This window comes from Typopeltis vanoorti, chromosome 14 (assembly GCF_054136105.1).
Source record: "Typopeltis vanoorti isolate ZY-2024b chromosome 14, IOZ_Tvanoo_1.0, whole genome shotgun sequence".
NCBI classification, from domain to species: Eukaryota; Metazoa; Arthropoda; class Arachnida; order Uropygi; family Thelyphonidae; genus Typopeltis; species Typopeltis vanoorti.
This window is the reverse complement of record NC_143562.1, coordinates 75,771,472-75,783,659: the sequence shown is the minus strand read 5'-3', so window position 1 is coordinate 75,783,659 and position 12,188 is coordinate 75,771,472. Positions and strand designations below refer to the sequence as shown.

The 12,188-nt window shown below is 37.1% G+C and overlaps 1 protein-coding gene across 1 annotated transcript in view; it reads left to right on the top strand.

The window, feature by feature from the left end:
* The window catches only part of ND-18 (NADH:ubiquinone oxidoreductase subunit 18), a 92,917-nt gene that overhangs the window by 32,330 nt on the left and 48,399 nt on the right, over positions 1-12,188 (top strand). Inside the window, exon 2 of the mRNA XM_090403685.1 lies at positions 2,791-2,935. Within this exon, the coding sequence (XP_090259811.1) occupies positions 2,791-2,935 (145 nt within the window). The remainder of the gene's footprint in view (positions 1-2,790; positions 2,936-12,188) is intronic.

The following is a 12,188-nucleotide window of genomic DNA, read 5'->3' as shown; positions in this document are numbered from 1 at the left end:
GTGTTATAGTGTGTTTAGGAGGGACAGAGAGAATAAAATGTGGGGGGAGGAGTGTTATTGATGATAGCTGATGAACTGCAGCTGAGGAGAATAGAAGTTGTATCACAGGATAATGTAAAGAGCTCATTTGAGGCTATTTGGTGTGAGATTAAGACTAGCAGAACAAAATATACAGTTGGGTGCTGCTATAGACCAGGTGATGGAATAGATGGTGGAGATAGTATGCATAAACAAGTTGATGAAATGAGTGGAAAGAGGGTCATTATTATGGGGGATTTCAACTATGGTAACATTGACTGGAAGGAGGAGAGGACACATGTGAGGAAGGAACTGGATTTTATTCAGTGACTAAGGGATAACTATCTGAGACAGCATGTAATAGAAAATACTAGGGGTTTGAGAGTGCTTGACCTGGTAATAGCATCTGAGAATTTGACTGTAATGAATATGACCATGTTGCCACCTGTGTGAGAGTGATCATAAGGTCTTGACCTGGGAGGTGGCTAAAGGTATGGCTAAAGCTCTGGAACCCTTTCCAACATCTTTTCATCCTTTTGAAAACCAGGTGACCATATCTGTGCGCAGTAGCCCATTTAGAGCCTAATCAGATGCTAACCTTATACAATGGAACAAGAATATTCTTACTTCTACAAGTCAGTGTCCTCTGCATCATTCCCAGAATTCGGTGGTTGTCCTCACAATTTTGGCAGTGTGTATTCTAAATTTTAGATCCTTATCCACTATCACCCAAGATCTCTTATTTCTTCCACCTCCAACAGTATATCCCCACCAGGCATAAATTCTACATCCCATCTTTGTTTTCCAAATTTTAAAACCTTACATTTTGCAACATTGACTCGTATCCCCACTCCTGTGCTATTCACTCAATCTATTCAAGTGTTCTTGTAAGGCACAAGAAGTCTATCTACTTCTCATAGTTCGTCCCAACTTTGCATCATTTGCAAACAACTGAATATCCCCATCCAAATTTTCCCCAATATCATTAACTTACAGGTTAAACAGCAATGGCCCTAAAACGGACCCCTGAGACAAACCACTAGTGACTTTCCTCTCTCAGGATATTGCTCCCAACTTGCTGATACCTACCGGATTGCCAATCTCTGATCCAATGCACTAGTCTAATATCCAACCCCATCCACTCTAGTTTGACTATCACCTTATCATGCAGTAATCTATCAAAAGTCTTTGCAAAATCTAAGTATATTTCTGTATATCCATCTCCTTTGTCCACTGAAGCCATCATCTTATTGTAATAAGTAAGTAGATTACTAAAACATGACCTCCCTTTAGTGAATCCATGCTGTTCATCAAAGATAATACTACTATTGTCAATCCAATCCTGGATACTGGTTCTCACCAGCCTCTCCAACACTTTAACCACAACAACTGACACACTGATAGCCCTATAATTTGATGCTTGAGTTCTGTCATCTTCCTTATGTAGTGGCTCAATCTTGCCTGCCTTCCACTCCTTTGGAACTTGATCCAGTGAAAGACTGATATTAAACTATATGTCAAGGCAGATGCCAACTCCCTGGCACATTCCTTCAAAATACGCTGATATATTAAGTCCCACAGCCTTATTAACATCAAGTTTGCTCAATTCCCCATGTACCTCTTGCTCACTTAGTCAGTCTCTCATCATCATCAACTGCTTTCAAACTTTCCATGATGTCACATTCACAAGAATGAAAGATCTTTATGAACTGCTCATTAAATATGCAACAGTTGTTCTTATACCATTTTCTCCAATCAGTGTCATCCTTCCATAATCTTTTGCTAGCTAAGAACTCCTTAGGATCCTTTTTGCTTCCTTAGCTAACTGTTGCTCATACTTCACTTTTGCTATCCTTACTAACCATGGAATTGATTATTACCACATTATTTCCTTTTATGTTGCCTCCATAATGCCTTTTTTCTCTGTATCACATGCTTAATCTCTTCATTCATCCATTTCACACCTATCTTATTTAACCTTCTGACTCTTGATATACATTTAAACATTGCTTCTACTAGATGGTTCTTGAATATCATCCCAACTGCATTAATCTCCTTTCCGGTTCCACAAAAATTCATCAAAGAAACAGTTAATCGAAAGACAATTCATCGAAAAACCACCGAAAATTTTAACTAAAATTTCATGAAATTGATCCAGCCAAAGAATTGCTAATATCTTTTTGAAATTTTTTTTCGAAAACGTTATAATAAAAGTGATCCATTTATCCATACAGCAATTATTATGGGATGAATAAAATTCATCCTATAATAATTGCTGTATTGAAATCACATATTACTACTAGTAACAATAATAATAATGGAGCCTGCATAGGCTGGGCTTTTCCTCCCAGAAACAGTCAAATCAGTCCCATGAACAGACAAGAATGACAATAAGAAACCATATTGTTCTATAATTATTCCCTATTAAAGTAGCATTGCTTTCTCACTCTGCACAGTTCAGTATTTGTTCTAAATGGATCACTGTTATCATAACATTTTCGAAAAGTTAAAATTTTCAGCGAATTGTTTTTTCTATGAATTGCATTTTCGACGAATTGTCGTTCGATTAATTGCCTTTTCGATGAACCCTCCGGCTATCCTCATTCCATGCTACACCTACAAGCTGTCTTCTGAGCTTCTCATAATCATCAGCCTTGTAGTTCCCCATATCTATCTTCCACATCACTTGTATCTGCTAAGACTACATTATATGAAGTTTTTTGTAATTGTTATTCTAAAATTACTTTCTGTTCACTTAATTTTTCATTGTAGGAAGTATTTGTCAGTCACTCCAGTTCATACAACTTCAAAACAGATAATTGAGCCAGAAGCGAAAGATGTTAATAAAGTGTTGCTTCCTCTAGAGGAAAAAAAACATCAAGAAATGCTACAGGAGATGATTACAGTAGATACTGAAGTAAGTTTACATTAAAAATTGCACTCTTAGTCATCTATTAGGCTGAGGACTCCCTTAGTTGAGTAACAGTATGTGTTTCCAAGATAATAAAATTTAAAAGCAGAATCCTTTTCAAGGTTACAGATTTAAATGGTAATTCCACAGACTGACTACTAAATTATTAGCATTAGTTTCTTGGAGATATAGAAGTGGTGGAAAAGATCCAGAGGTTTGTGATCAAGAAGGTAACAGGTCTATGAGGGTCTTCTTGTCAGGATAAATTGAAAGTTTTTAGGTTATTAAAGGGAGCTGATGGGTGAGAAAGAGGGTATAGGATAGAAACATATAAATTACTAAACAGGCTTTTTAGGATTAATGCTGAAGAAATTTTTCAGTATGTGACAAGGGAGAAACCAAGGGGATCAACTCAGGAAATTGGGGAAGAGCGAGAGTAGTTAGAGGGTGTGAGGACTAGATTTTTTTTTTTTTTGCATTGAGAGTGGTAATTGAGTGCAATAATTTGCCAAAATGTGACCATAAGTGCTTTTGTCAGTGAATGAATTTCTATAATAATGGCTAGCGTGAACCTCCTGCAGTGTGTTCTATGGAATCCAGAAGCTCACTCTAACCATTATTCACACAATTATTGTACTTCTCCTTAAACTCATTCTTTTACAAAGCACTTGCTTGTGACTATCCATGATAGTTAGGAGTGTTTTAGCTAACTACACTCTTGCATAATTTCAGGGTGGACCCCTTATTCTCTCCCTCTTATCATGTACTGAAAATAATAAATTTAGTTTAATCCTTTATCCAAGTGTGAGCAAACAAAGTTTGCACCTGAAAGTATCTTCAGGACTGGGGTAAGGTGGTACAACACCAGGGCACTCCTTGCAAAGGTGGAGCAAGCTACCAACACTCCTATCTCAGTATCTCCCATAATGCAAAACACATCTCCTTGCAGATATGTCTAATGTTATGCATTAAGGGAAGGGCCACAACCCAGACTAGTTTCGACCTTTATTGAGGTCTCTTCAGTTGGAGCTAGGCCCGAGTGGAGATACCAGGCAGAAGCATTAGCAGGTCATCTCCACCTATAGGAGTTGCCAAATGGTGTGCCACCCTTTTTTTTTAATAAATTACTCTGGATTTAGAGAAAGATGTTGAAAGTTTATTTTTCACTTGGTTAGAATATAATAAATTTAGTTTAATCCTTTATCCAAATGTGAGCAAACAAAGTTTGCGCCTGAAAGTATCTTCAGGACTGGGGTAAGGCGGTACAACACCAGGGCACTCTTTCTCTAAATCCAGAGTAATTTATTAAAAATAAAAGGGTGGCACACCATTTGGCAACTCCTATAGGTGGAGATGACCTGCTAATGCTTCTGCCTGGTATCTCCACTTGAGCCTGGCTCCCACTGAAGAGACCTCAATAAAGGTCGAAACTAGGCTGGGTTGTGGCCCTTCCCTTAATGCATAACATTAGACATATCCGCAAGGAGATGTGTTTTGCATTACAGGAGATACTGAGATAGGAGTGTTGGTAGCTTGCTCCACCTTTGCAAGGAGTTGCCCTGGTGTTGTACCACCTTACCCCAGTCCTGAAGATACTTTCAGACACAAACTTTGTTTGCTCACACTTGGATAAAGGATTAAACTAAATTTATTATATTCTAACCAAGTGAAAAATAAACTTTCAACATGTACTGAAAAATTTTTTCTTCTGCATCAATCCTGTAAAAATCCCTTCAGTAACTGACACATTTTTATCATATCTCCCACTTTTATACCCATCACCTCAACCTTGTAACCCACATGTGTGGGTTACAAGGTTGAGGTGATGGATCTCTACTGTGTCCTCATAGAGAGCATTATGCAGACCTATCACTATCTTGTTTACTTGATTCTGGATCCTCTTCACTACTTCTTCATTCCCAAATCATTGACCACATCCATATATAGTATCCAGATGTGTATTTGTATTAAAGCTTTATAAGCAGGGGTATTAACTTCTTTCTCTACTTCTCAGTGTAATTTTCAACATTCAAGTGAACATTTGAGCTATTTTGTCCACTTTTGTATATTAATATGCTATTACCCCCAAACCCTAGCCTCGGTTTTCTGCTGCCCAGTTCCATCAATGCTATACATTCTTGAAATCTTTTTCCTCCCCTACTAAACTTGCAAACACTATCTTTTGCCCATGCTGTTGGTATTTAAATCATTTTGTTTGGTCTCTACATTATTGTTATTAGCTACTGCTCTCCTCAATTTTGCAGTATCAACAAACAGTTAGCTGTTCCTCCTCAAATTTTTCTCTGTATTGTTAATGTATACAGATTAACCAGCAATGGCCCAAGTAGAGCCTTCTAGAACACCACTGGTCACTTGCATTTTCCTCAACTCTACTCCACCACATACTATTACTCTTTGATGTTGGCCATCCTCTTTTAGGGTTGATGCTGAAGAAATTTAGGATTTTAGTGTTTTTTAGGATTGATGCTGAAATCATTGTAACTAGCTTCATGTCCATTCCTTCCTGCTTGTTTTGATTTATGTAATTAATTTCTGTGTGATAAATTCTACTATATGGCTGTGCAAAGTCCAAATAGTGTGCTCTAGCTATTTCCTTTTTTCACTTTCATTATCCAACTCAGCTGTCACTTTATTATAAACAGTAAGTAAAAGACAAGACCTGTCCTTTAGAAATCATATTGTCCCTCATAAAATGTTATATTACTATCTGCCCATCCCTGAATTCAGCCTTTAACAACTTTTTCAGTACATTAACTATTACCAATAACAGTCTACACTATTATAATTCTATCTCTGTCCTGGAGCCTCCTTTATTTAACATTTTGCCCTCTTTCCACTTCTTTGGGAGTGTGATAGATAGAACTGAGACTTAAACAGCTTGCTCATTCGCATAACAAACAGCCTGATCTCATTCATTCTCATAATTGTAATAACATAGATATTTTGTAATATACATATCTGCAGTTTATCTATCTCTGCGCTCACATCAGCAAAAGTGATTACTCAGCAGTTGAATTGTTTCTTGTGCTTCTTTCTTCATTTTACTTGCCATATAGCTAGAACTCTTTGACATTTCTGTTGGCATGCTCAGCTGATATCTTCTCAATCAGATTTTTCTTTGTCACCAGCTTTGTTACTACTCATGAGTTAGTCACCTTTCTCTTTAAATTCTCTCTACATTTTTTTTTTTTTTTACAGCTCCTGCTTGAGAATGCTATGCATCTATTTAACTTCCACATGATTTATGATCCTGACTCCATATCACTATATATGATGGCTTATACTACTTTTCTTAAGCACTTATGGATTATTTCCTATACACTGCTGACATCCTTCCTTTGCTATTTCTTACCAGTTTCTAGCCAGCAATATCCTAAGTTTTTCATAATTTCTGGCTCTCTAGTTCCACAAACATTCCTGTTATCTGAAATTTCCATGTATAGCAGCCTCCCACATCAAAACTGCATGCTCACTCTCTCCAGTGTGGAAGCAGACCAACTATGCTGATTATGGACCTCTGATACTATTAGTAAATATAGTACTCTCAAACTTCAGGTCCCTCCATTACATGATGTTTCATGTAATTATCTTTTAGTAGTGCTTTGTAATTCACATTTCCATAGCTGAAGGCCACATAATAATTACTTGGACTAGATTCATTGTACTAATCTAATAATGCAAGGTATCTACATAGAGATTTTAAGGCATCCTCTTTTCAGGAATTTCATTTGTAGAATTAAAACTGGAGGTTGCCTCAGCAATACAAGAACTTTTTCAAATTGATTTCTTGATTTTCTGATGGAACCAACTCATCTGCCATTGATGAATTTCATTTCCTGGTATAAGATTTGGATTACCTACCACCTTACTTTTGGAGGCCTAAAGTGGCCTTGAAAAGTCCACTTTGGTCTAAATTTGTTTCTGTATTGTCTAGCCCTTAGCCTGCCTTTGGCTAATACTTAAGTGCTGTTGGATTGCATCCTTTCTGGGATACAGTTTGCATAAATTCATTTCTTGCATTCTGCCAATCATTCTGTTGTAATGAATACATCCAAGCCAACATTTGTCAAATAGTATCACATTTCCTTGAAATGTAAATATAACTTGTAAGATATGCTGGATAACAGAGCCATCACCTTTGTTATATAATGATTCATTCATTTTTACTTGTAGAAAAACAAATTGATAGTCTCAGGTTTGACTTTATTGTTAGAGCTGTTCAATAAGTAACAGATTTTTTATTAGCTATCAAGCATCACTAATGTAATCTTGATAGTGGTTATTTTTAGATCCTTTTTAAACCTGAAAATGATCAATGTTTTGCTTTTGCATTTCACCAGTAGAAACTCCAGTTATGCAGGATATCCTAAAGGAAAAGAAATTTGCTTAATCATTTCATGCTTGTATGAATTTTGTGATGCATGAGAAATTCTTTGTTTTAAAGATAATATGCTACTTTTGAGACAGACTGATCTGCTGTTTGAAGCATTCAAGAAACAATTTAAAATTAGTGCTCTGAATATAATTTTATTTATTTATTTAAAGTAAAGTTGTTTTCCTAAGTATCTGCAGGGAAGGAATTAATCTATCAGCATTAATGTTGCAGTAGCTGTAGTTGACTTTGAGACATCGGATACCATTAAACAAGTTATAGTTTATTAGAAATGACTGATTAGTTTTAGAAGTTCATTTCAAATTTCATTATCTTTTGAAATAGTTGACTGATCTGCCAAAGGATGAGAAGAAATTCTCCTTTCACAAATTTGTCAGAAATCCACTTATTGGAGTGAAGAGCAAATTCCATATTGCATCACATCTGAGAAGTCCCCCCCCCACACACAGAAACTTTCAGAGATGTTATAATCTCATTGTTGTAATATTTATAATTGTTCATTGATTCTTAATGCTAGTGTGTTCTCCTGTGACTTGAAAGTTAAACATGTCAATTTTTTAATGTTTTACTATTTCTTACACATTCTCTTTCTCCACACACACACAAGTGCAAGACCTGTTATAGCTGTTCATGAAATATATTTAGTTTGTGTACATAATTTTCCATCACCCATTGTTCAAACTTGTGTGTTTGTGTTATAGGAATCCTACCCAAGAAAGGTAAACATGTAGTATTATAGCTGAGCTAAGGTTAGATTATCAGTTTTCCACCCCCAGAGAACAAACATAGTACTATTTTCAAGCTACTTAAGATCTCAAACAGAATGGTGGTGGTCTTGCACTGGGCAATAAAAATAATCTACCACTTAAAGGCTTATACAAACATCCATGCCACATCAGATATATAATAAATATCATTGAGAATGGTAAGGATTAAAATTGGTTTAAGATTTTGCGAAATTTGAATAAGAACTAGACATTAGGGATCATAATTAAGCCCAATGGATTTTGGTCCTTAATTATGTTAACACTTTTGGCTGGAAATATTAGTGTCATTTTCAGGCTTTCACAGCACAGATTGCAAGTCTAGTTTTGGGAGACCAAACTTTATAACCATAATGTGTATCACACTGCAGCTTGAAGGCATTCAGTATTGGAGCATTCATACCCTTTGGTAATGCATTCCATTCCTTCACCATTGTTTCTCCATGAAAAAATCTACATTCCACTTCTTTACTCGCATATTTTGGATATGCCAGGTACTTGATGGACGTGTATGTGTGAGCCTGCAGCTACATCATTGTTTTAATATTGATTTAATGATATTTTGATTATTACTGATTGTATTTGTGTGTATGACTGTGTGGTTTAGTGTATATTTTTGATATAATTATACCATGTACAGTAAACTGTTATTCGTGACACCAGTGCAAACAAGAACAGTGGTGGCCAAGACATCATTGTGCAGGGGATTTCATATAGAGGATTTTGTGAAATGTAATGTGTGTACACTGTACTGTGTATTTGTTGCCAAGAGAAAATGGATTGTCATATGAAAGTAGCAATGGAGAGAGTGTGTGTTGTATGACTTAAGAGCCAGAAATGCGAGACTTGTTGGAAGCAAAAAAATGAAGTAGCAGAAATTAGTACTGAAAGCCATGAAACCAGAAGTTGGAGTGAATGGAATTCCAGGTTTAAATGATAGTGAAAGAAATGTGAAAGAGAGTATAAATGAGGGGATTGAAAGTAGCAGTAAGATAGCATATGCAAAAGTTGTAGTGGTGGAAGCTCAAAAGAACATAGAAGACTTGAATGAAGAAATAGTTCACTTGAATCTAGTCCTCATGACAAAGCGTGAGATTGAAAAGCTGCAGAAACAACAAGAGATGAGTCGAACTGAGAACAGAAAATGCAATAAGTAGAAAAAAGAAAATTGTAAGAATAAACAAAGAGAGCATAAGCAGATTATTTTTTCAATAATTCTATGATAAGGGGGGGGGGTACTTCATGAAAGCACTATAAAATCTTCTTTCCCCGATGTGAAAATCAATAATATTAAATGCAGAAAGGGAAGGTGAAAGAATTGATTGTTTTGACTAGAACCAAAGACCTGAGAGGTGGAAGTATTACATGAGGGAAGATGTGAAAGAGTTATTGGAAGAAGTTAAAAAGAAGAGCGAGAGGGTGAAGTTTGTAAGTTTGCTACCATGCTTTAATAGAGGTGAACTGAGAAGGAGGACAATGAATCAATATGCATGCTGTGCAGACAAAATGATGTAGAGTTTGATGGACCTATGGCCTGAGTTTGATGAATGTAAATATTTGTACAATGCTGTTAGACTGCACTTTAATGGATTTGGAGTTAGGTGTCTAGAAAGAGAGCCTTGTTCATTGAGAGTGTGGAAGTGCAAAGTCAGGAAAACTAAAGAAATTAGGGTGGATGCAGACAAGTGTGTGAAGGTACCCATAAGGCAAATAAGTGTGAAAATTACTACCAAGTGCAGAATCTAGTCTCTCAAGCAGAAATATTGAATAGGGTAGTCAGTTCAGAAAGCAAAGGTGGTTGGGGATGCTGCAGTTTCTATATACTAATATCAGAAGTATCAGGAACAAGAGGGAGAAGTTTTTTGCATTGGATAGAGAAACCTCGCCAAACATTATAGGCATTAGTTAGACTTCGCTAACAGCCGATGTAGTTACAGAGATTGAATGTGATGGATTTAGTATTTTCAGGGAGCACAGAGTAGACAAGACAGGGATGGGATACTGATGATGTATTGCAGCCGCCAAGAAGATTAGGAGTTAGTTAGGCAGATGGCCGTTGCTTTGAGTCAATCTAGTGTGAGATTCTGGCCATTAAGACATAATATATATATATATTCTATTCTATATGTGTAAAAAGATAAGCCGAAATTTGAAATGTTTTTGTCTTACCGGCTTACCAGCCCGAAACTCGGGGGAGTTGGGTGCCATAAGCACCGGGGGGGGGGCAGAGCCCCCTAGTATGTGTGTGTGTATATATATATTCATGTGACAGGAAGGAAATGGAATTTATATACCTACCGAGAGAAAATTACTTGTAGTAGAATGGAGACTCAGGAATATGAGAATGTCGGATCGTATTATAGGATCAGAAGAATTGTCTGTTATTAAGGTGGCTACATTACCTCCGATTGGGAGAAGTGATCTGTGGTCTTGATTTAAGAAATAGTAAAATGTGGTCTTGATGTGGAACTATAAGACAGGTGATTATGATACGCTTAGGAGGCAGCATGTTCACGGTTATAAGGGATATCTGGAGAGAGCAGTATCACACTGTATACCCAAGGTCAGGAGAATAAATCAGGGGAGTTAGCTGGATGAGTAGTATCATTAAGTATGAGCTGCAAACACATAAAATGTTGTGGAGGGTATATACAGGGTGTTCGGGATAAATTTGACATATTTATAATTAATTATATTTTTCCGTAAGTTACATGTATTAACACACACTTCTCTTCATTTAAAAGTTTGGACCCTTCTTCATTCATATACAAGATGTCAGAAAGGATGGATAGCTGGAACCCACCTGAATCATGGAAGAGAATAACTTGTATCATGATGATTCGTGCCCGCCATCAAAATAAGGATATTACGACTGCTGCCCAATGCTCCCTGAATACAGTAAAAACAATCAGGCATGAACTAGAGACTTGCAATGGTGACTACGAGGATGTAGCAAGAAGAAAGATCCCTAGCAGACGATCTGATTGCGTTCGTACAGCAGAATTCCTCGCAAATCTGCAGGAACAGGTGTTGAAGAACCCTGGCATTGGAATTCGGGCTTTGTTCGTGGAGTTGCTAACTGTAGTCAAGCCCTGGATAACAAGGGTAGCCAATGGTAGGCCGTATGTATGGCAGCAGGATTCGGCCCCTTGCCACACCTCTGGGAAAAGTCAAAAATGGTTGTCTGAAAATTTCTACGACTTCACCAGTCCAAATGTTTGGCCTCCAAACTCCCCAGACCTTAACCCCATGGATTATTTTGTATGGGGCGCAGTTGAAAAAGACACCAATCGCACTTCCAGTAATACAAAAGCCCAGTTAATGGATAAAATTAAAACAGTTTTTGCGGCCCTTCCCAGGGAGACTGTAGCATCAGCTTGTTCGAGGTTCCGAAGCAGAATTGAAGCTGTGATCGATGCTAATGGTGGTTATTTTGAGTAAATCTTGTTGATAGTATTGTAATTAACTCTGCCTGTAATGTTTTTTTGTCAATTCATTAAATTTAATAGATACAAAGAAGATTTTCTTTTTCCTTACGAAACTGTCAAATTTATCCCGAACACCCTGTATAAGGAGGAAGGTGACTAGCTATAACTCATGAACACTACAAGTATCTGGCAAGAAAGATGACCAGCATGTAAGGAAGGGGGCATATTATGAGAAGAGATTAGCTGAATAGATGAAAGGAAATCCCAAAGAGTTTTTTCGTTATGTGGCAAGTAGGAGGAAGAATGACTGTGGAAGGATAACTTTAATGTATTCAGATGTTAGAGGTAACAGAGGTAGGTAAAATTGAGAGGTAACAGAGGTAGGCAGCTACTGAGTGTCCGTTTTGGAAGGGCATACATTCAAGTGAAGACGCTGTTATGGTAGAAGTGATGGGTACTGATGTGAGAACAGAGGTTGATGAATTAGACATACTTAGGATATCAGAATCTGAATGCAAATACAGCTCTTGGATTGGATGGGATATTGACTCGTGTTTTAAGAGAACATGCAGGAGAGCTGGTGATGCATATGACTACACTGTTCAGTTTAAGTCTCATCTCTGGCTAAGTCCCAAGAAAGTGGGAGGAGGGCA